Raw genomic sequence first — 25,335 nt, 5'->3', positions numbered from 1 at the left:
ACTCTGCCTCTTATTGGCATTTCTGTGTAATTGATGGCCAGCACTTCAGGTCCCTCCTGTGGAGTGTGTAATGCGCTGGTCCGGCGCCCCCCAGCACTGAGGTGGTACAGTCTCCTCGGGGCGCTCTGCATATTCAGCTCTCTTCTACTAGTCGTCTTCCTTCTGAGGCTTCTTGTGTCGTAGTGAATGAAATACAGGGGCAGCAGCGAGCGCTCATTCATTATACGGAGAAGACGAGTGCGCGGTATGTAGTAGCATTACGGCGGCTTGCGGCGGCGGAGATCGCAATGTCCGCTCCTTAGAGCCCGGTGCGGGGATCTCACCATGAACCTCCGGGGTCTCTTCCAGGACTTCAACCCCAGGTCAGTGTGTGTCCCCGGGGGAGCCGGTCTGAAGACGGCGGGGAGCATGAGGCCTAGACAGGGGGGAGGGAATGGCTGGAGATGGGGGGGAGGGAGGAGTGCAGGCCTGTGCGGTAGATGTCCGGCCGCCCCCCATGTGTCTCTGTGCTGCAGTGCTCGGGGGCATCGTCCTTCCCGTCTGCACCGTGATAGAGGACGGCGCTGATCACAGACCACCCGTGTGATGACCGGCGGCGGTTATTATCGTGCGACCGATTGGACGAGCCGCCGCCAGCTGTAGGGGCCCCGCGCGGGGCAGGATGTCGGCCGTTCAGTTACTGGATGGGGTGATTGTACAGTGTGTGGGGGTCTCACAGTGTATAGGAGGGGGTGGAGGGTCTCGCAGTGTATAGGGGGGGGGGGGGGTGGAGGGTCTCGCAGTGTATAGGGAGGGGGGGGGTGGAGGGTCTCGCAGTGTATAGGGAGGGGGGGGGTGGAGGGTCTCGCAGTGTATGGGGGGGGGGTGGAGGGTCTCGCAGTGTATGGGGGGGTGGGGGGTGGAGGGTCTCGCAGTGTATGGGGGGGGGGGTGGAGGGTCTCGCAGTGTATGGGGGGGGGGGGTGGAGGGTCTCGCAGTGTATGGGGGGGGGGTGGAGGGTCTCGCAGTGTATAGGGGGGGGGGGTGGAGGGTCTCGCAGTGTATAGGGGGGGGGGGGGTGGAGGGTCTCGCAGTGTATAGGGGGGGGGGGTGGAGGGTCTCGCAGTGTATAGGGGGGGGGGTGGAGGGTCTCGCAGTGTATAGGGGGGGGGGTGGAGGGTCTCGCAGTGTATAGGGGGGGGGTGGAGGGTCTCGCAGTGTATAGGGGGGGGGGTGGAGGGTCTCGCAGTGTGGTGGGGGTGGAGGGTCTCGCAGTGTATAGGGGGGGGTGGAGGGTCTCGCAGTGTATAGGGGGGGTGGAGGGTCTCGCAGTGTATAAGGGGGAGGGTGGAGGGTCTCGCAGTGTATAGGGGGGGGTGGAGGGTCTCACAGTGTATAGGGGGGGGGGTGGAGGGTCTCACAGTGTATAGGGGGGGGGGGTGGAGGGTCTCACAGTGTATAGGGGGGGTGGAGGGTCTCGCAGTGTATAGGGGGGGGTGGAGGGTCTCGCAGTGTATAGGGGGGGGTGGAGGGTCTCGCAGTGTATGGGGGGGGGTGGAGGGTCTCGCAGTGTATAGGGGGGGGGGGGGTGGAGGGTCTCGCATGGACAAACTGTAATTGCGGAATCCGGTAAACCCCGGCCCTTTACAAGGCATCGGCTCCTGCCCTTCCTTCACACGGACTGATATGACTCGCGCATTCCACGGGCAGAAGAAAAATCGCAGGGTGCGCTATTGTCCCGCAGACTCCGCCTGGACGGCGTCAATGGAGGCCATCCGACCCGCCGCCCCTACACCATTGCCTATGTGCTGCAGTAACCCGAGCCATCGCCTAGCAACGGCGCGGGAAAGAACTATTAAAAAAACGGGCCTGCGCATAACCGCCTGCGAACGCCGCAGCCATATCGGGTACGCAGGGTGACCGGCCGGGGTGACAGACGGAACCTGCTGTGGGCTGCCCCTCCTGGATGCGGAGTCCCACCCGTTGGTCTGAGGCCGCCTTCACACGGGCGCGAATACGGACGCCATTCTTTTGTACGCAATGCGAGTAGCGCGGCAGCATACAAGATGCTGAGGGCAAATGTCTTTATTCTCCCACGACAGACAAGCCTGAAGGCACAGCGTTTCCACCTGAAGGGTCTTCTTCAGTCCGGCCCACAGGCACACAATGCCCCAGTTATATAGTCCCCACAGATTGCAGGACAGCCAATCAGAAAGCTTGACTCCGCCCCTACAAGGGTGCGTCAAATGAGCATGAAAGTGCATTTGCATACATTTAAAACAAATATGAAATGTTTTGCCACGCTGACCCCTCCGTGCGTCAGATACCGGCGGCGTTTTTGCGTGCGGGAGTTATCCGGCCAAATCTCGCAGTATGGCGCCATCTTGTGTGTGGCAGCGTGTCCCATTCAGCTGCTCCATGTTGTGTGTGGCATATAGAGCCAGGAAGGGCTGTGCCTGCGGGCGATCTAATGCTGAAACCCATTGTATACCAAGGCATATAACAGGCTATGGAAAGCGCGCCGCAGGGAGCACAGTGCCGGATTATTGCCGCGGGGATCGCAATGCAAAAACGCCCGTGGGCAGGCAGCCATAGGCATCTGGGCCCAAGGCTGTATTAGAAAAAAATGGCGTTGGACGACCCGTTTAATGGCGGAGTGAGCTACACAATCATCGGTATTTATCCGCTACTCTGACCAGTTTTCAGGTCATCCGCTGTATTTCTGTGGAACAAGCAACCCCCCTCCTCCTCCAAACCTTCCACTGTACCAGTTGGGGTTAGCCAACCAATCACAGCACAGCTTTCATTTCTTATACTGCTGAGGTAATATGAAAGCTGCGCTGTGATTGGCTGCTATTTTTTATACTGCTGAGGTAAAATGAAAGCTGTGCTGTGATTGGTTACTATTTCTTATACTGCTGAGGTAATATGAAAGCTGCGCTGTGATTGGTTGCTATTTCTTATACTGCGGAGGTAACAAAGGTTTTCCTTTAGACCGCTTTGATAAGGGTGTGGTGCCCGCCTGCTCACCCACGGCCGCCCTGTGTCGCCACCATTACAGCGTGCCATGTCTTTCTGGTTAGCCCTGTGCGATCTTCCGGTCACTTTGGTTGGGTTCTCACAAAGCCCCCTCCCCATGAAGACTGCAGGGGAAACCGATGTTCACCGGCACCGCTGCAGGCAACCTGTTGTAAGCAGAAGCCCCTGAAGGGTGACCGGGCGGTGGGCTCACTGAAGGGTGACCGGGCGGTGGGCTCACTGAAGGGTGAGCGGGCGGGGGGCTCCCATCAGTGTCCGTACACCGCACTGGTCCATCTGGGTGCCGGGTGTTCATCTACCTTCCTTGTACCGTTTGTCTTGCAGTAAGTTCCTCATCTACGCCTGCCTGCTGCTCTTCTCCGTCCTCCTGTCGCTGCGGCTGGACGGGATTATACAATGGAGCTACTGGGCTGTCTTTACACCAATATGGCTGTGGAAGCTGATGGTCATCGTTGGGGCATCGGTGGGCACTGGAGTCTGGGCACGGAACCCTCAGTACAGGTATGACGCCGAAGATCTCACGGTCATCCGCTTGTAGATAGGGGGCGCTCACAGCTCCTTATTTATTGCCTCCCCTACCCCTAAATCCTGGAGAGCCCAACCTCCTGACCAAGGACCACGTGGGACCTCGCTCATCACTGCTGGTAATGGGATAATAGCCCAGCAGGTCGCCCTGGGTGCTCCTGTAAAGTGCCAGGCGCCCGTCTGGAAACACAGTGGGCCCTTCTAGCCAGTGGGGGGCATTCAACGCCATCCCGTTATTAAGCAGCACCTTTCGGCGCTGCTCCAGAGCAGGAAAACGGAACCTAAAAGCTGATGTGAACGAGTCCTTATCCTTCCCAGTGCAATATGTTAAATATGACCTTCTGGTTGCGCTGTTCACACCGGGCAGAAGCGCTGCAGGTTTTCTGCACATATAACATTTACAGCACAAGACGTGTTTTTTAAAATAAATGATTTATTTAAGAACTGAGATCGGAAATGGAGAATGAAGGTATAAACCCCGGGTGTACAAACATGGAGCGCAGCTCGTTAAGGGTCCTCTTAGACCAGGGGTCCCCAACTCCAGTCCTCAGGGACCTCCAACAGGTCATGTTTTCAGGATATCCTATAGTAAGAACCCCTGTGGCAATGTCTGAGGACTGATGATAATTACATCACCTGTACAACACTGAGGAAATCCTGAAAACATGACCTGTTGGCGGTCCCCGAGGACTGGAGTTGGTGAACACTGTGTTAGACGAGCCGATTATACTTACAATGTGCGGATTTCGTTGTGGAACCCACCCCCACAATTCAAGAAGTGGAATCTGCACAGAAAATCCGTGCTATTTTGGCGTGCTGCGGATCCAGAAGCTCCACAGGTCAATCTCCGTAGCGGATGTTTTGCGCAGCATGCGGACTAGACCTTTACAATCTCATCCACTTTGCTGCCACTGTGAATGTTGTGGGTTTTCCGCACGGCCGGTCTGCCCCGTGTGAGCATACCATTATAGCTGTGAAACTTCTAGCTGATTTTGAAAGGTCTCCGAATTGTATCCAAGCCTTTATTGTATGGTTTACCTAGCTGTGCATACATTGGCCATCGCGGTCATGTGACCTATCCCACCACCTAGCTGTGCATACATTGGCCGTCGCGGTCATGTGACCTATCCCACCACCTAGATGTCCATACATTGGCCACCGTGGTCATGTGACCTATTCCACCACCTAGCTGTGCATACATTGGCCGTCGTGGTCATGTGACCCATCCCACCACCTAGCTGTGCATACGTTCGCCGTCGTGGTCATGGGACCCATCCCACCACCTAGCTGTGCATACATTGGCCGTCGTGGTCATGTGACCTATTCCACCACCTAGCTGTGCATACATTGGCCGTCGTGGTCATGTGACCTATTCCACCACCTAGCTGTGCATACATTGGCCGTCGTGGTCATGTGACCTATTCCACCACCTAGCTGTGCATACGTTCGCCGTCGTGGTCATGGGACCCATCCCACCACCTAGCTGTGCATCCATTGGCCGTCGCGGTCATGGGACCCATCCCACCACCTAGCTGTGCATCCATTGGCCGTCGCGGTCATGGGACCTATCCCACCACCTAGCTGTGCATACGTTGGCCGTCGCGGTCATGGGACCTATCCCACCACCTAGCTGTGCATACGTTGGCCGTCGCAGTCATGAGAGCTATCCCACCACCTAGCTGTGCATACGTTGGCCGTCGCAGTCATGAGAGCTATCCCATCACCTAGCTGTGCATACGTTGGCCGTCGCGGTCATGTGACCCATCCCACCACCTAGCTGTGCCTACATGTACCAACATGCGGATGCAACATCTAATTGGTAGGGGAACTAAATTCCCAGTAGAGAGGTTGCTGAGCCTGCCTGGCCACATACAGAGACAGCTGGGCAGGCCCACTGCCAGTAACCAGGTTGGCAGTTTGCCCTGTTCTGTAAGGCCAGTTTCACATGCACACTTTTTTTTTGTTGTTGTTGTTGATTTTAAAAAATCTCACTTTTTTGAGGGGTTTAGCGCAGTGGTTTCTCTTTGGGTTTTGGTCGCAGCGCATTTATGCAACCAAAAATCACAATCTCCTCAAGTATTTGAGCCCTTCTGCAGAATATCTGTGTGGGTAAAAAAAAATGCAGAAGGGCCAATTGTTTAGATGTGTGAATATGTGTGCTTCCCACTTTACTCACTGCGTCTATTGACCTCAATGGCCGATTTCGGCTTGTAATATGCACTAAAATAGGGCATCCTACTGAAAGTTGCATAAATACGCTTGTCTGAATACCCGAACGTAAACCAATGGGGATTCAGCACAGCGCCTAATACTGCGTATATACACCTGTGTGAACGAGCCTTGGCAGTATCCGCACTCATAACCCGCGTTCCTTCTCTGACGCCGCAGGGCAGAAGGTGAGACCTGCGTGGAGTTTAAAGCCATGCTCATTGCCGTGGGGATCCACTTGCTGCTCCTCATGTTTGAAGTTCTCGTCTGTGATCGAATCGAGAGAGGAAACCACTACTTCTGGCTCTTGGTCTTCATGCCGCTGTTCTTCGTGTCACCGGTGTCAGTTGCTGCTTGCGTCTGGGGCTTTCGTCATGACCGCTCTCTTGAGGTAAGGAATAACTTCATACTGGAGTGATGCGAGTCACAGCCGAGGGATCTTCAGGAGGTTCCTCATTTAGGACAAGCCCTACTTGTTGGACGGGTCCTTCACATTAAGTTAATTAAAAGTCCCGTTCCCTGCTGGGGCTCTCCGCAGCAAACGGTGATCTGGGGTATCCGGTCAACGAATGTTCATTGTCACGTTAGCACTGCTACAGGTGAAATTAAAGGGAACCTGTCATCTGGAACATGCAGTATAAACCACAGGCATGTCAATCACTGATGGCTCCGCCCATTGGACTGTTCAGCCCAGGATGAGCAATAGTATAAACTAATAAAATACAAGTTCTGTTGAGAGTCTTTTCCCATAAAACTATATATCAATCACTCAGCTCCTCCTGCTCTATTACATGCCTGTGGTTTATACTGCAAGTAAGCATGATGTCTTTCATCAGCTGCAGCACGTTTCCTTGGCTGACCGCTGCGTCTACGGTCCTCAACCTTAACCTTTTCTTTATGCTTTTTCAGAAGTGCTTGAACAACACCTTTTGAAACCTCAGTTTGCTTTAAAATCTTTGCCTAGGATAGACCTTGTTGATGCAGTAGAATTATCTTATCTTCCCTCTGTGCTCAGTCTTTCCATGGTTTATGAACTGTGACATGAAACTGTCTTCCACAACCTCACCTTGTAGCAGAGTTTGACTGTTCCTTAGCCATTTTTTTAAAAGAGTAGCTGCACTTCCACAAACTTTTGACACAGAAAGACTTGTCAAAAGTTTTGATCGATGAAAATCCGGCTGCTGAGACCCCCGCTGATCGCTGGAAGCTTTTTATAGACCTCTGTGTGACCGTCTTCAGCTGCCAGGAGGAGCAGACGAACAGCAAAAATGGACGAAGGAGCACAGTGCTCAGTTGAGCTCTGCAGCCCCCTCTTTCTAGCGATCAGCAGGGGTCTCGGCAGCGGGACTCTCATTGTTCAAAACTTTTGTCCATTTAATCCTATTTATAGTCCCCTTGTTGGTTCATGAATAAAATGCCAGAGTTACAGTGAAGACTGACATAGTTGCAGTTGATCGGGGAGAGTGGACACTGCCATCTTGTGTTCTTGTTAAGTACTAACTTTGTTTTTTGTCTCTTTGCAGTTGGAAATCTTGTGTTCTGTTAATATACTGCAGTTCATATTCATTGCTCTGAGGCTTGACAGCATCATCACTTGGCCGTGGCTCGTAAGTGCTTCTCCTCACATGTTGATGTGAACCACGTGCTCTTCCTGGCGTGGTGACAGTCTGCCGGTGTAGTTGTGTGATTTGGTACATCTTCTGTGTTTAGGTGGTCTGCGTGCCCCTCTGGATCCTGATGTCCTTCCTCTGTCTGGTGGTCCTCTACTACATCGTGTGGTCTGTCTTGTTCTTACGATCCATGGATGTCATCGCTGAGCAAAGAAGGACCCACATTACCATGGCGGTCAGCTGGATGGCTATCGTTGTGCCGTTGCTCACGTTTGAGGTATGTTAAGTGTATGTAATAGTCCTAATACATTATATATGTTCAGCATGTGATATTAACCATGAGTTCCAACCTAGATGGCGATATCCCGCAGCTATTAGGTTTTATTGAACCTAATAGTTCACTGTTCACGCTGCAGAATTCCGAAGCGTGAAAGAAACTGCGGCATGCTCTAATTGCCGCGGGAAAACGCACGGCCTGTTTCCATTGTAGTAAATGGAAGTCGTCCGTCACGCAATACTTCCGCTGTGAGCACAGCGGAAGTATCGTGATTACGCGTCGTCACCCACTGCCGGCGCGCCATGTGCTACACTGCTTGCGCCCCAGCTCACCAGGCGTGACGCACACAGTGGATTCGGCGAAGTGAGTATGGGGTCTTTGGGGGGCGCCATGTTGGACTCCGCTGCGATATTCCGCCGGCAGAGTCCGACACGGCCGTGGGCAGCAGGCCTTACTCCACGGGATGCAAGTTTAGATCGTAGACGCATGGTGCTGAACGCAGCAGAACATAAAGTTACATCCTGTGAATGACAGAAGTGAGCCTGCGCCATCCCAGAGTGGGACACTGTTGGTGCAGATTTTGACAGGCATCCGCAGAAGACTTCATATGCTTCAATTGAACGCGGAAATCTGTTGCGGGTTTGTGTCAAAATCCACACCAGTGGATGCACTCTTAGTAAGTATTCCTTTATTTTGGAGAATATTCCTTACTCTACTATCTACACTGTATTCCATACTAGGCCAAGTCTTCCTTAAAGGGGTTCTTGTGAGCTATAACATTGAATGCCTACAGGCCGCTAGGTTTGAATGTTTGGTGGGATTGCAACCACTTGGATCCCTGATGATTAGGGGTTGTTGTACCAGGCAAAAATAATAAAGGGACAGCAGCCCGTTAGTAGAATAATCTGTAGGGTTCCACAGGGCAGACCACCCCCACACAAAGAGGGCTGCTGTTGTACCAGGCCAGCCACTAGTAGAGATGAGCTGCTGTCCTTACTTTCAATGGGTTGTTTGGTCAACCAGAACCTTATATCGGTATTGGCAGTATTCAATAAACTTATAACGAGACTCAATCAAACCATTATGGCCTGTGCTAAGGATGGGCCATCAACGTTCTAGTCTTGGAGAACTATTTTAATATGCATATATACAGTACACATTGATAACTTACTAGTTTAAATGGGTTGGCCTATGAAACAAACCTATCCCCTGTCCGAATAAGAGGATGAGTATCTGGTTGGGTCCGACCACTGGGACCCACTCCAATCATTAGAAAAAAAAGGGGGTCCTGATGGTCCCCAAAAGAATGTTGTAGTGGTCACGTGTATGCAGTACCACTCTATTCATTTAAATGGGACTGCTGGAGATTGCTGAGAGCGTGAACCCCAAAATCTTATCTATAGAAACTACAACCTGTCCCCCAAAGGGCCATATTGCTGCAGTAATGCAAACATAAATATGTACCGTATTTTTCGCCTTATTAGACGCACCGGTCTATAAGACGCACCCCCGTTGTAGAGCGGGAAAATAGGGGGGGAAAATCAGTACTCACCTCCCCCGGCGTTCTGCGGCGCTGCTGCAGGCTGTCGCTCCCTCCTGGTCCCCGGCAGAGCATTGCTTTCTGTACGCAGGGCTTGAAATCCCCGCCTCCAGAAAGCTAATACTGTGATTGGCTGAAGGCGCACGTGTGTTAGCCAATCGCAGCCATTCAATGATGTCATTGAATGGCTGTGATTGGCTGACGGTGAGTACTGATTTTTATTTTTTTTTTTTGACAAGAGGAGAGAAATCTTCTAACTGATCGCACTTTTGTTCACGCGATCGCGAATTTAACGCACAATCACGCTAAATAAATCAAATTCGCGATAGCGCTAAAAATGGCGATTGGAACGAATTTTCGCCACATCCGCTTTATAAGACGCAGGAACTCTCTCTCCCCCCCCCACACACACCCCGGCTTTGGAGGCGGAAAAAGTGCATCTTATAAAGCGAAAAATACGGTAATTAATTCTGTAATGGAAGGATGGAAAATCCTAAAAATCTTTGCCTTCATAAAGGACAAAAAAATGCCCAGCCCTTAAGGGGTTAAAGGAGCCAACTATAGATTTACATAGTAATATATTCCCGATACATGAACTCTAACTTGTTGTGCCGAGGACCCCTTTAATGGCCGTATGTTACCGCGTCTTTGCCTCCAGAAGGCCGTTGTCATCCGTTTGCCTTTTCTCCCGTAGATCCTGCTTGTTCATCGTTTGGACGGACATAATTTATTCTCCTACATCCCCATCTTCGTCCCTCTGTGGCTTTCGCTAATTACTCTGATGGCCACGACGTTTGGTCAGAAAGGAGGGAATCACTGTAAGTAGCGTATATGATGTGTAGTGATCAGCATCATTGTGATGGAGGCCTTACTCTAACCATAATCTTACAGGGTGGTTCGGGATCCGGAAGGACTTCTGCCAGTTTCTGCTAGAGATCTTCCCTTTCCTGCGGGAGTATGGCAATATCTCCTATGACATCCACCATGAAGACAGTGAAGATGCCGAGGAGACCCCCGTGCCGGAGCCACCCAAGATAGCGCCCATGTTCCGCAAGAAGACTGGTGTGGTCATCACTCAGAGCCCGGGGAAGTACGTGGTGCCGCCACCCAAACTCAACATCGACATGCCAGATTAATGCCGTTTTCGCAAACTGCGCCAATGCCTTTCTTATTTTTTCGATGGACTGCAGCTGACCTCCGCAATTATTACTAGACTGTAAACGCTACTGACCTCAGTCTTAAGCCTTAGTTTTCTTTTAGCTTTTGTTTTGTCTACTTTGTAACGCCGGTTAAAGAGGACCAGTCCGCCCTCTTGACACGTCTGTCTCATCAGATGCTTGTATGCCCTATGAACAAATGATTCTGGAGCATTCCTACAATTTTGCGTTGTGCCGGTCCTCTGTTGTTATTCCTGGAAAGATAGGAATAATTTGACAATTTGGTGTTACTCTTATCCATTGTCAAAGGGGTGTGTCTCTAAACACTGACTGTCCAATCAGTGCTGACAGTAACAAACTGTGTAAGGACAACCGCTATGAACAGGGGGAGTGGTAATGCCTTTTTTTTTTCTCCTCTGCTACTTTTCCTGAAAATGTATGAATAAACACAGGAATACCAGTATTAAAGGGACCCTCCTCTAGGACACTACAGGCTGCTTTGATTGGCCAGTGCTGCTCACAGGACTACCAATGCATACTAATGCACAGCGGGCATCAGGTAGTCGGGGAAGCCGTGTGGCCATCTCTGTCTGCCCAGTACCAGAGGGTTGCTTTAAAGGGAGGGTACATCACCTGTGGTTGGTCTTTATCACTCCTCTGTTTCACCAGTTCTGAGTCCTGGTTATGGCCATCCAATATGGCTGCAGCAATTTTCTAACTGCCTTATGTGCACTGCTCTCTGATTGCCCAGTGCTGATGTAGTGTATTGGTAGTCTAACACTACCCGTTCACTCTGGAAATTGGGTAGTCTGAAGATTGCGTTGGTCATATTGGATGGTCAAAAATGAGAACCAGAACGAGCAGATCGGAGGAGCGGCAGAGAAGAATTGCTAGTAATCTACCCCCTCTGGTCATGGAACAGGATCCTATCCTGAACCCAGAGGGTCACTTTTAGGCCTCATTGATATGAGTGTTTTTACGTGGCAATTTTTGCCCAAATAAAAAGTCGGACGAGAATCGCAACCATGTGAAGCATTGGATTCCTATACATTCACATGGGCGATTTTCGGGCAGTGAAAAAAAATGTCACCCTCAAAACAGCGACCGAAGATGGTCGCCGGTCTTTTTTTTTTTTTTTTCATGTGTCAAGAGATAGGTTAAGACCTATCTTTTGATGAAAAACACTGGAGGCTCCCATAGACTCCTACTGGAGCTGAAAAAAAGGGAGGAGGAGGGAGTTTAGTTATGTCCGGCACTCAGAAAAGAAGACAGCCGGCTTTGTTTAAGAATTAGAATTTCTACGGACCGACGGGATTCCGCTATGCAGCGTATTTTTTTAATGCGATACGCCCGTATGAGTGGACGAGAAAACTCTAATCTTTGGACTCGATCGACGCTATTTTTCTTTCTTTTTTTTTTATGCCGCAATGTGGCCGACGTAAAAGCGCATCACCCGTGTGAATGAAGCCTAAGTCAAAGAGACGCGTCAGAAGAGCGACAGGTCCTCTTAAACAAATGAGAAGATGGAACAATGCCTCTACAGCGCCACCTGTTAAAAGGCAGCATTCCTGCAAGTCAATGTCAGACCTTTTAACAAGCCTTGTGACAATGACTGGGAATATGAGGCAAAGCAACATGAGTCTTCTCCAGAAGGAACAGATAAACCACGTGCAGACAGCTGTTTCGGGTTTTGCTCATATTCCCAGTCATTGTTAAAAGGTCTAAGTTTGACTTGCACTAATGCTGCCTTCCAAGAGGTGGTGCTGTAGAGGCATTGTTTCATTTTACATAAATGTCCCAGAGGAGCATGCATGGCCTTATACTTCCACACCTACTTGATGCTCTCCCTAAGGAGAAACAATACCCACCCCCCCCTCCCCGACCCAGGTCCTTTTGGCACACATCTCCACGGTGCTGCATTGTTCTCTCCCTCTTTTTGAGACCATGCCGGCTCAGCTTAGAGATCAGTCTACGCTTTACTTGGACAGATTGGAATAATCTTTCCTTTTTAACGAGAATCTGTCAGATCGAACACGCTGCCTAATCTGCAGGCATGATGTTCTAGAGCAGGAGGAGCTGAGCAGATTGTATATAGTTCTATGAGGAAAGATTCTGGACAACTTGTATTTTATTCATTTATATCTCTGCTCATCCTGAGCTGAAGAGTCCAGTGGGCGGAGCTATCGGTGATTGACAATTCTGTATGTACAGTCAGACACGGATAGGACCGCCCATTGGACTGTTCAGCTCACAATGTGTAATCCCACTTGCCTTTTCTTTTAAACTTGAGCAGCCAGTGTGCGAGGAAACCTTGTGCCTGCTCTTGTGTCCTTCCGTTGTGCCACTAGCAAAAGCCTTTTTTTTATGCAATGGTTGTATGCCAGATGCAAGCTTCGTATGTTCTGCATGGGACGGATCCTTCTCGCAGGATTTTCGCCGTCTAGATGTTTCGGCCATGCTTGCTTGTATAGTATTTATGAAGAAGCCCCCGGGTTTTAGCAGTGTGATCTCTTCTGTTGAATTCTATGTCTGTACAGTATAAATACAGAGTATTTTTTTAAGGTTTGTATAAAGCGCGAGAAGCTCCCGTTGTAACGTCGCCATTAACGCTCCGCTGTAACAAGAACGCGCCATTTCATTGTAAAGTATTCTGGATATCGGTATGAATGTTAATAAGTTATTAGGCGGTCTGTCGTACAGCACAACGCGGTGAATAAACCCTTCATCAAATGCTCTACATTTCTTTACGACTCTCGGGTGGGAATATTGCGCAAGGTTTGTGCATTGCAAGACGCACAAAACTCGCATGACCTCCATTCTGTTAAATGTACTGTATTTCCCGTATAAGACGACCCCCGACTTTTCGTCTCTTATACCGGAAATACAGTGTGGGGGGGGGGACCTCCGGCAGCGCTGCTGCAGGCTGTCGCTCCTTCATGCACGCTGGCAGAGCATTGCTTTCTGCAAGTGGGGCTTGAATGCCCCACCTCCAGAAAGCTAATGCTCTGATTGGCTAACTTAGTCTGGCGTTAGCCAATCACAGCCATTTAATGACGTCATGAATGGAAAGCAATGCTCTGCCAGCGCCGTGGGAGGTGAGTATTGTTTTGTTTTTTTTTTTTTGGGACACTATACTCCGCGTATAAGATGACCCCCGACTGCAAAGCAGATTTTTCGGGGTTAAAAGATCGTCTTATATGCTGGAAAATACGGTACTTCTTCACGCTCTTTCTATGTTTTGGATATCGTATCCAGGCATACAAAGTTGTTGTTTCAGTTTTCTCTCAAATTTATCCCCGCGTACTCCTGGCGTGCTCCTTTTGGATGCCGTATGTACCATAGAGCATTGGTTCAGTTTTGCTCCCATAGGGGGCAGTAGAGCTCCCACTAGGCTAACATCTTGTTGGACATTTTATAGATAGCGGCTTTCTTCTGCCTCATCACAGAACTTCTTTAAATCTAGTAAACTTTCTGCTTAAAGAGAACCATCAGCGGGGATCACCACCTAACTCTCCTCAGAAGTCGCTGCCACTGTTTGCCATCATACCCAGGTCGGCCCTTGTCATTTTCCCATAAGCCCCAATGGCATTATTCAAATTTAAAGCAAAAACTGTCGGTCAATAGTTGATTGCCAGGGACCCACCGCTTGAGATCCCCGGGGATCACCTGATCAGCCAACGGTGCAGTGGGGCTGGACAGCCTCATCGGGTACGAGAGTGGAAGCTGAAGCTGGCTGTTAAACTCGCAGCATTTTCACCTCTGCCACAGGGGTGAACCAAGTGTAATTGCCGGCTTCAGCTCCCTTTTGACTTCAACGGAAGTGAAGCAGTCTATGGCACTTCTGCTCCCTTCCTCGATGACTTCGTCCAGCCCCGCTGAACTAACAGTGGGCCAGGCAATCAGCTGATCGCAGGGATCTTAAGCAGCTGATCCAGAGCATAGGTCATCAATAGCTTCTGCCATGTTTTTGCCTCCTGCACCACTGCAGGTTTATGGGAAAATGGTGTAGACCGTGCTGGACATGCCAGGAACACTGACTGACTTAAAGGGGTTTTCCAGTCAAAAAATCCTGATGATAGGTCATCAATAGTAAAGTCATTAATAGTTGATCGGCCGGGATTCGCTGCTTGGGACCCCAACCTGTCAGCTGTGCGGGCGCAAGCTGTCAGCACTGCAATAACTGAGGTCGGAGCTGAGGCCCCCGTGCCGACCTCCCATGTAGTGGCCGGCGCTGGTAACTGCAGGCACAGCACTCATTAATTTCACTGAGAGCCATGCCTGCAGTTGCCAGTGCCAGCCACTCCATGGGTGGCCGGCGCGGATGCTTCCACTCCACCTCTGTTGCTGCAGCGCTGACAGCTTGCGCCCGCACAGCTGATGGTCGGGGTCCCAAGCGGCGGATCCTGGCCAATCAACTATTGATGACCTATTCTGATGATAGGTCTTCAATAGTATTTTTGGCAAGCGGCCGGCATTAAATGTCAGCATGGCTTCTATTATTTAAATAGAGCCAGCTGACATACTTTAGCAGCGCTAGCCACTGCTAAACTCCCTCCCCATCCCTTTGCCGGCAGCTCCCATAGAAGCCTATGGGAGCCCCCAGCTGATCGTGACCGAAAGATAGGGCAGGACCTATCTTTTCCAGCTGTGCAAAGCATATTTAGTTGCGATGTCACATTATTGCGACCGCAATGTTTTGACACGGCTGAAAAGCGGCTATCTGAACGAGTGCATTGGAATCCAATGCTTAAGATGATCCCGATAAAATGCTTGTGTGAAAGAGGCTTTGAAAGCTGTCTGAACGAAAATCTGTCCTGGGTGCCCGTGGCCACCAATCACAGCGCAGCTTTCATTTTACCCCAGCAGTATAAGACAGCTGTGCTGTGATTGGTTGCAATGGACGATAAAGGCAGATTTTCTTTTAGACCACTATCACAAGAGTGTGGCTCTGGGATCAGAGATGGGCTACTTTTCTGTGGCCCGCCCTGTATAATAACCCAACAAGTGGCCAATATCAGTTTACCGCAAACCTATGCAGATGTTTATCATGCTGGAAAGAGACTGGCATTGATACAACTCCTAGCCGGCAGATCTACACCATATTAACAAAAGTTTGGGGACAATTTGATGAAATTCGATCACATTTTTCAATGCGGTGTTGGGCCGCCTTTAGGCTCAATGACAGCAGTAACCCTCTGATAAATGTGTAGGGAGGGGCATAGTTGCCTCCATTCCTCAAGGAGAGCTTCAGAGAGCGATGTGGAGGATGATTGGCATGTGCAGATATGGAGCTCCACTTCATCCTAAAGATGATCAAAGTGATTGAGATCCAGACTTTGGGCCGGCCAATGAAATTTGCAGATTTTCTTCCCTTCAAACCAACCACTGTGTGCCGTATAACATGGTGCTCCGTCATGTTGGTAGAGACACGGAGCTGTACCAAAGTATTGCCACAAGGTAAAAGTGATGCCACGTTGTCCAGAATGTCTCTGTACCCATTGGCATGGAGGGTGGACTTCACTATAATTAATGGCCTTGCTGCTCCCCAGTAGAAATACTCCCCACACCATAGCAGGACCTTCTCCCAACTTCACTGTTGGGAAGATGCAGTCGGGTAAAAACCGCTCTACAGCCAACTGCCACACCCAAGTGCGGCCATCGGAAGACGGTGTACTGTGCCTCAGCTGTCCACATCACTATCTTCCTCAGAACGCCTCGTTCATTGCTTTCAATGGGACCTTTGAATGCCGTGCGCTGTACATGCGAATGTGATGGAATGTTTCCCATTGAAATCAATTACATGTTGTTACAGCACGGTTTCAAACCTCTCCGGATCCTTCCTCAGGCAAAATGGAACAAATCTAAAGATGTATTCGATATATACACATGATCACATGGGAGGGCACGGACACTAGATAAATACCTGAGACAGGATAAAAGGGCATGTTGGGATCAATAGAAGATAGATATATACCAGGGAGGGATGAGCATAACAGTAAAAATTAGTGCAGTGACCAGGAATGCGAAAGTTTATAGACTCTAAATTGATTTTAGGGGAAAAAAAACGAACAGACACTTTTTTTTTTTTTTCCCTTTAAGATCTGCTGGTAGACAATACAGGCTAATATAGAAGCCATTCACATACACAGACTAAGACGTCCAGACTGGTGATAAACATGGACCGCTGCGGCGTTGTATATGAGATGAGTTTATTGCCGCGAGATGGCACACGGATGACAATCCTCTGGCATTAGGAGGCGCCGCCAGCACGTAGGAGACGAGACCGGTATGAGGACATGGCTGCGGTTCTCCTCCGCTCACCGACGGCTCAGGTACATTAGGTATTGGCAGCCGCCTCCGTGGCCCAACAGGGAATGAACTCGTCCGGTATGGTCACTTGCCAAATGTCTCTTCCCCCTCGCGCTGGGATTGGTCTCAGCAACCACCGGGCGTTGGAGACGGCCGTCAGGTATTTTCCTTGCAGCCCCGTTAACAAGGCTTTATTCTCTAGTTCTATGGTGTCCTCAGCGGGGACGTCGTCGGCGTGCTGCCAGGTATCTCCGATGTCCACCAGGCCTGCAACAAGAAAGCAGAAGGTATATAAAGCCCCTCGCTGGGGGATATACGGAGGAAGGACATGATTAGTAGCATCCTAGTATGGAAACAGCAGCAGCGCTCCATCACTGTGGACTGTAGGGTCCATTGTGGCCCCCGCGGCTCTCCACGACCCACGTCACACGGGGGGATGGTGAACTGTAAACCTGAGAAAACACCTAAAACATGGCCGCCACCACACAACATACTGTAGCCACACATCATATAAATACTAGAGACCCCGAAAACAAAGCGTGTGTAGAAGGCTAATGAAGGAAAGCCAATTACTTTGGAAAAATGGTTACTAATTAAAACAACTTTATCGCACATGACAACACTGACCATTACAACAGTAGGAAAAAAATCACAGCGCAGCTTTCATTTCTTATATAGCTGAGGTAAAGTGAAAGCTGCGCTGTGATTGGTTGTTGTGGAGTCTTACACTGCTGAGGTAAAGTGAAAGCTGCGCTGTGATTGGTTGTTGCGGAGTCTTAGGCTGGGTTCTCACTGGCTGGATTCCCGACGGAAATCTTGCGGTTTGACTGCAGCGAAAAAACGAGAGATTTCCGCCGGGAGAACCGCTGCTTCAAAACCCGCGGCAGTTTTAAAGTGGCCCGGCTCTGCGCTCTTCCGCTACGGACGGCGCTCCCATAGAGGAGAGCGCGGCTGCAGCAGAAAAAAAAAATGAACATGCTGCGGTCGGCAATTCTGCGCCGCAGCGGCGGCTTCTGCCAGCTTAGCCGCAGCCAATTTGCAGTCCTGTGTGGACGAGATTTCTGAGAAATCTCGTCCACATGGCTGGCTAATCCTGGGATTAGCGGCCGCAGGCGGATTTGCCGCGGCTAAATTCTACGGCAAATCCACCCCGTGTGAACCCAGCCTTACACTGCTGAGGTAAAGTGAAAGCTGCGCTGCGATTGGTTGTTGCGGAGTCTTGCACTGCTGAGGTAAAGTGAAAGCTGCACTGTGATTGGTTGGGCAATTAAGAGCCTTTCTGTTTGGCAGTTTTCATAAGAGTGTGGTGCCGACTTACCTTATATCCATTCCACCTAGGGATGGGCAATGTTGCGAACAATTAAAATCTTGATTTTTTTTTAAACTTATGGACAAATTTTAATCTCTATTTTGCCCCTAAAAATGGACGAAAAAAATAACCACGGCATATATTTATATTCTACAACACTTCTGCTCGACCCAACCCAAACAACCAATCACTGCGAGCCACCCACCCCAAACAACCAATCACCGTTAGCCAGCCACCCACCCCAAACAACCAATCACCGCTAGCCAGCCACCCACCCCAAACAACCAATCACCGCTAGCCACCCACCCCAAACAACCAATCACCGCTAGCCACCCACCCCAAACAACCAATCACCGCTAGCCACCCACCCCAAACAACCAATCACCGCTAGCCACCCACCCCAAACAACCAATCACCGCTAGCCACCCACCCCAAACAACCAATCACCGCTAGCCACCCACCCCAAACAACCAATCACCGCTAGCCACCCACCCCAAACAACCAATCACCGCTAGCCACCCACCCCAAACAACTAGGGATGAGCGAACGTGTCCGTTACGGACACATCCGCACCCGGACACCGGCTTTGCCGAACACTGCAGTGTTCGCGCGTAAGTGTCCGGGTGCCGCCGGGGGGCGGGGAGATGCGCGGCGGCGCGGGCGGCAGTAGCGGGGAACAGGGGGGAGCCCTCTCTCTCTCCCTCTCCCCCCCACTCCCCGCCGCACCCCCCCGCGCTGCCACGGCGGCCCCCGAACTTTTTCGCCCGAACACTGAAGTGTTCGCAAAGTTCGGTGTTCGGGCGAAAAAGGGGCGGAGCCGAACGTGTTCGCTCATCTCTACAAACAACCAATCACCGCTAGCCACCCACCCCAAACAACCAATCACCGCTAGCCACCCACCCCAAACAACCAATCACCGCTAGCCACCCACCCCAAACAACCAATCACCGCTAGCCACCCACCCCAAACAACCAATCACCGCTAGCCACCCACCCCAAACAACCAATCACCGCTAGCCACCCACCCCAAACAACCAATCACCGCTAGCCACCCACCCCAAACAACCAATCACCGTTAGCCACCCACCCCAAACAACCAATCACCGCTAGCCACCCACCCCAAACAACCAATCACCGCTAGCCACCCACCCCAAACAACCAATCACCGCTAGCCACTCACCCCAAAAAACCAATCACCGCTAGACACCCACCCCAAACAACCAATCACCGCTAGACACCCAACCCAAACAACCAATCACCGCTAGCCACCCACCCCAAAAAACCAATCACCGCTAGACACCCAACCCAAACAACCAATCACCGCTAGCCACCCACCCCAAAAAACCAATCACCGCTAGACACCCACCCCAAACAACCAATCACTGCTAGACACCCAACCCAAACAACCAATCACCGCTAGCCACCCACCCCAAAAAACCAATCACCGCTAGACACCCAACCCAAACAACCAATCACCGCTAGCCACCCAACCCAAAAAACCAATCACCGCTAGACACCCACCCCAAAAAACCAATCACCGCTAGACACCCAACCCAAACAACCAATCACCGCTAGCCACCCACCCCAAACAACCAATCACCGCTAGCCACCCACCCCAAACAACCAATCACCGCTAGCCACCCACCCCAAACAACCAATCACCGCTAGCCACCCACCCCAAACAACCAATCACCGCTAGCCACCCACCCCAAACAACCAATCACTGCTAGCCACCCACCCCAAACAACCAATCACCGCTAGACACCCAACCCAAACAACCAATCACCGCTAGCCACCCACCCCAAACAACCAATCACTGCTAGCCACCCACCCCAAACAACCAATCACTGTTAGGCTGCATTCCCACGAACGTATATCGGCTCGGTTTGCCGATATACGTTGTCCTCGTGTGCAGGGGAGGGGGGGGGGGGTGGAAGAGCCAGGAGCAGGAACTGAGCTCCCGCCCCCTCTCTGCCTCCTCTCCGCCCCTCTGCACTATTTGCAATGGGAAGAGGCGGGGTGGGGGCGGGGCTAATTCTCAGAACTTCGCCCCTCCCCACCTCTTCCCATTACAAATAGTGCAGAGGGGCGGATAGGAGGCAGAGAGGGGGCGGGAGCTCAGTTCCTGCTCCTGGCTCTTCCATCCTCCCCCCCCCCCCCCCCCCCGCACACGAGGACAACGTATATCAGCTCGGCGTGAAAACCGAGCCGATATACGTTCGTGGGAATGCAGCCTTAGACACCCAACCCAAACAACCAATCACTGTTAATCACCCAATGCAAATAACCAATCAGGTTATTGTGGAAGCAGAAGTGTTGTGGAATATAATGATATGCATTTGGGGGTGGGCACAGTGTGGGCAGATCACCGTGATTATGGCGAGGACACGTTTCCACAGGAACACTTGAAAAAATATGTAGAAAAAAATTCTATTTACATGGCCGCATCCCAGGAGCCACAAGACTTGTGTTTCCTGCCGGTGGAGCGCAGTCGTACCATTTTAGGGAATACAGACTTTTTTTTTAATGTTTCATATTTTGTTAAACCTATATATTTTTTAATACTTTTTAGTCCCTCTAGGGGACTTGAAAACGCGGTTGAGGACGCCGTACACAAAACATACAAAAAATGCCGCAATTGTGTTTTTCTTCCATTTCACCCCATTTAAAGGTTTTCATTTTTTTTCAGTACAACATCCGGTACAGGAAACGGCGCCGTTACAAAATACACGTCATCCTGCAAAAAACAATTCTACAACGATGGGAAAAATAAAAAGTGCTAACTCTTTAAAAAACATTTCAAACCCCCCCCCCCCCCCCCCCCCCAAAAAAAGTCCCTGGTGCATGAAGGGTTAACACAGCTGTGGGATGGCGCTGCTAGAAGCTATTAGAGCCCCACCTGCTATGACTCCCCTGCCGAACTGCTCCCCCTGCTGTAACAGCTGCTGCATCTGCTCATCCGGCATCCCCAGTCTGTCCTGCAGAATGTCCCTCCAGTCCTGCTGCTCCCAGTCCCGCACTGCTATGTGTACAGCCAGGCTGCTGTTCCTGTACTCCGCCAGCAGAGGGCGCCAACGTGTTTCCACCGTCTTGACTCCGTTTAGCAGCAGGCCTGCATAGGGCTGCCGGAAGGAGAGACAGCCGAGCTGCATGGCTTCCCCGGAGACTGACCGGCGAGGCGGCAGGCACTGCGGCCGGTACAGTGTCACCGCTCCACCGCTCACCCTCCGGCTGCAGGGAGCACAAGACACGCCGCCCGTCACTAGGCGGTACACACAGTACGGACTACAATACCCACAATGCCTTTCTCACGCTGGGTTTGTACAACTTTATTGACAGCACAAAAGTTCAGAACGTGTGACAATAGAGGACACTTGGAGATATTGCTTTTGGGTGCAAATGTTGCAGAATTTTCGCAGCCAAACCGTAGAGTTCAGTTACAGCAGAACATCTGCAGCATTTTTTCCCTTAACATTTGCTTTAATCCCATTCCCTTTAAGGCTGCGTTCGCACATCGCTGCAGATTTTGTTGCAGATTCACAGCCGATTTCACCCATTCAATTGCGTTCAAATTGAAGAGATGAAATCTGCTGCAGATCAGCGATGTGTGAACGCGCCCCAATAGTAGACCTTTCCTCTGCAGGTTTCCCCGATGTGTGATGGCGCCCTCCTGCTGATCTGGTGCGTCAGGGTTATACGGTTTATTACACAGTTTGGCCCGAGTTCTGTCCTACGAGCCGTTTATAGAGAAAAATTTGGCGCAACATTTCTGTGCTGAGATCGGCCGCTGGAAGCATCCATGAGTATTATCACCGCCGTATATTATGGTTTGTAAAAGGGGTCTGCCATGTCCGGACATAAAAGGGATTTGGTAGGGAAATACTGTTGAGGACCCTCCGATGAGCTGATTGGGCAGCCGCTGTCAGTGCCACAATACACAGGGCTGCTGCTCCGACCAGTGTAGTGGCCGACGCTTGTTACTGCAGGCTGAGGTCTCATGAAAATCAATGAGAGCTGCACCTGTAGTAACCAGCGTCGGCCACTACATGGGTCGGAGCAGCATCCCTGTGTATTGTGCCACTGACAGCGGCTGCTCAATCAGCTCATTGGCCGGGGTCCCAGGCAGTGGCGGACCAAAGATGATCAACTCTTAATGACCTATCAGGAGGATACGTCATCAATATTATTTCCCAGGAAAACCCCTTTAAGGGGTTCCCTTCGCTGAACTGTTGGGAGCGCCACTGTGCAGGGAATGTTTAGACGGGGAGACAGTACTAAACCAGGACAGTGGGATGATACGTGGGGGTCGAAGAAGTCATAGCCCCAACAGTCATAAATTATTGGCATAGCTAGGCATATAGAATTCATGGAGCCCCATAGCTGAACTCAAAATCCCCATCCCCCATCAATAATATATATATAGGACTGGTATAACACAGACGCAGTGATGAGCTCTAGTATACCACTAAATAATGCAGATACCAGTTCTGATAGTGATTACAGTGCAGTTACCTCCGGTGACCACAGTTGGTGTCTTTCTGAGTGCAGTAGTCAGTTTTTGCATTTCTTTTTCTTCTCTATCTAGGCCCAGATCGCCTTGAAGACTTCTTTCAGCCGCAATTTGTCTTTGCACACAATCTCCAGTGTCTCTCTCAGTACTTCCACATCATATTAGTACCCCCTATGTGGCCTCACAAAGTACTTTTTAGTGACCCATTCAAAGTAATGGAACCACCCTGTGGCCCCTCCAAAGTAATAGAGCTCCTTAAAAACAATAGAGCTCCCCAAAATAATAGTGTCCCCTGGAATACTGGCCAGCAGCACAGAAAGCACTTTATTCCTCACCTGCTGCCGATACAGTTTGGCTCCATGCAGAACACCATCCTCCCTTCACCCCCCTGCTCTCAGTACAGTATGGGCGAGGCGCTGCATCCGGTAACAGTGGGGAATAAAGGGTCTTCTGTGCTGCTTGCTGAAGTGTCATACAAGTGATTGGGTGAGACAAGCGGCGGGACCCCATAATGGCATCAGCAGTACAATACTGTTATTACTTCATAAAATGGGAATAGCCATTTAAAGGGATTTTCTGGATATTGCAGCCAAAGCATATTTATTGTATATTAGAAAGTTATGCAAATACTAATTTAGTTTGTAAATCCTGTATGTAAATGCCTGCTCTTCAGTCCTCTGGTGGTGCCTGTAGCACTCCGACTGTGTCAGGCAAGTAATGCACTGTCCTCTCGCCGCTGCCTTCCCCGCCTGCTGACATAAGCACTTGTCATGCTGAAATCATGCGCACAGGCTGTGCGGCCCTCAGCTTGTGCTTTCCATCACACACAGCAAGGCAAAGTAAAATCGAGGTATATACACCTTGCTGCACTACACATGCACCAGGAGAAATGCCAAGTGGCCCCCTGATCACATCTCTGGCGCATGCGCAGTGCAGTCAAAGTATATACACATCACTTCACTGTGCATGCGCTGGAATAGGAGCTATGTGGCCCTCTGTTCGAGGCTTACAGTGCATGCACAGTGAAGTGAGGGGAAGTCTACGTATACATACCCCACTTCACTGTGCATGCACTGCAATATGAGCTATGTGACCCTCTGTTCGAGGCTTCCCATGCATGTGCAGTGAAGTCTAGGTATATACACCGCACTTCACTGTGCATACATTGGAATATGAGCTATGTGGCCCTCTGCTCAAGGCTTCCGGCGCATGCGCAGTGAAGTGAGGCGTGGCCCTCTGCGCATGCGCAGCGAAGTCTATGTGTATAGACCTCTCTTCACTGCGCCGAAAAACGCATTGTGCAGACCTCTACTTGGATCTCCTGGCACATGCACAGTGAAGCAAAGTGTATACACCTCGACTTCACCTCCTTTCAATGTGCATTTGCCAGTAGACACAAGCTGATGGCCATAGGGTGCGATTTTGGCATGATAAGGACTTACATCAGGAGGAGGCAATGAGAGGAGGAGGTGTAATTAGTCTGCAGAGGCAGTGACCTTGGGAGGTGCAAGCACCGCTTAGATGACTCGTGACCATGCATATACACACGGGGCGCCAAAGAATAAAAAGAAGAACTTTTGGAGTAACTTTCTTCATTTTGTGTTTTTAGACAACTGCATGTATGTAATGGCCTGAACATGCCGGACAGCGCTGTGCCGGAGGCTTAATAGAGAAATGCCTGTCGATGGTGGCCTTTAAAACATAATAACGTCTGCATGTGTGTGTGTGATATATATATATATACACATTTTCTGGAAAGCCGCACACATTCCGGAGCCTCTGAGTGCCGGTGACATGCGTTTAGAGATGAGCGAGCATACCCGTTAGGGCGATTTACTCGAGAGAGCATCGCCTTTTTCGAGTACCTGCTGGCTCGTCCCTGAAGATTCGGGGGGGGGGGGGGGGGCACAGGGGGTTGTGGAGGGGATCGGGAGTGAGAGAGAGAGAGATCTCTCTCACTCTTCACCCTGCTCCCCTCCGCCGTCCCCCGAATCTCGAGTAAATCGCCTTAATGTATGTGCTCGCTCATCTCTACACGCGTTACATCTGTGAAGTGCAAATTCATAGCTTGTTAAACAGAAGTGACAATTAATATATATCTTGACCGCCTCTTATTGCTTGAGAGCAAACAGTGCGGCTTCTACATTACGGGGTGAATCTAGCCAGGATTTCAGAGGTAATGAAGTCCCAGATACAATATACTATAGCACAAGTCTAATCCTCGGCTCTACTTCTGCCGGGGTTTATTGCAGTCCTACATCTATTTGTAGAGGTCATTGAGCATCGGCTCCCGGATCTCAGAGTATTTCCTCATAGCTCTTCTTTACAGGAAGTCTTGGTACAGGGTTACCGTATGAATGATGGCAAGTACAAGTAATGCAGATGCAAACTGCAGACGTCATTAGTTATTTGTCGGCTTTTTCACTTATTTTGTGGCTGAGAAAAAAAATTAAAAAATCGAGCTATAATTTAGCCTTTTTTTCCCCCCAAGATTAGGATTTGCAGATAAAAAACTCCAAGTATGGAGAATCTGTCGAACCCGTGGATTGAGTTCACATAGTAGGTTCACACGTAGTGAATTTTGGCTACTCTGAGGGGGTTTATTCACCATCCCCAAAATCAGTGAAATTCACTGCATGTAATATATTTTTGATTATAATATGGAATTCACATCAAATCCACAATGAGCTTCTAAAGAAACCAGGAAGTGGAAGGGGGTGAGGGAATGGGAGGGGAAATCTGAACTTAAAGGGGTTGTCCCGCAGCAGCAAGTGGGGGTATACACTTCTGTATGGCCATATTAATGCACTTTGTAATGTACATTGTGCATTAATTATGAGCCATACAGAAGTTATAAAAAGTTTTTTACTTAC

General features: G+C 50.3%; 2 protein-coding genes across 2 annotated transcripts; one reads left to right on the top strand and one right to left on the bottom strand.

Moving 5' to 3' along the window:
• The first annotated feature begins 161 nt into the window (after positions 1–161).
• TMEM185A (transmembrane protein 185A) lies at positions 162–13,065 on the top strand. Its single transcript, XM_066581788.1, has 7 exons — positions 162–362; positions 3,343–3,519; positions 5,932–6,142; positions 7,275–7,358; positions 7,462–7,638; positions 9,873–9,996; positions 10,070–13,065. The coding sequence occupies exons 1-7, from the start codon at positions 325–327 to the stop codon at positions 10,312–10,314; spliced, it is 1,056 nt and encodes a 351-aa protein (XP_066437885.1). The 5' UTR covers positions 162–324; the 3' UTR covers positions 10,315–13,065.
• Positions 13,066–16,415: 3,350 nt separating this feature from the next.
• Positions 16,416–21,240, bottom strand: LOC136580888 (protein EOLA1-like). The gene is made up of 2 exons (XM_066581787.1): positions 20,852–21,240; positions 16,416–16,911 (listed from the first exon to the last, which is right to left on the bottom strand). Exons 1-2 carry the CDS (start codon positions 21,102–21,104, stop codon positions 16,673–16,675), a joined length of 492 nt encoding a protein of 163 aa, XP_066437884.1. The 5' UTR covers positions 21,105–21,240; the 3' UTR covers positions 16,416–16,672.
• Between the last annotated feature and the right edge of the window lie 4,095 nt (positions 21,241–25,335).

This window comes from Eleutherodactylus coqui, chromosome 10 (genome assembly GCF_035609145.1).
Source record: "Eleutherodactylus coqui strain aEleCoq1 chromosome 10, aEleCoq1.hap1, whole genome shotgun sequence".
Taxonomy (NCBI): domain Eukaryota; kingdom Metazoa; phylum Chordata; class Amphibia; order Anura; family Eleutherodactylidae; genus Eleutherodactylus; species Eleutherodactylus coqui.
Note: the sequence above shows the minus strand (reverse complement) of the source record. Positions and strands in the feature narration are given on the sequence as shown.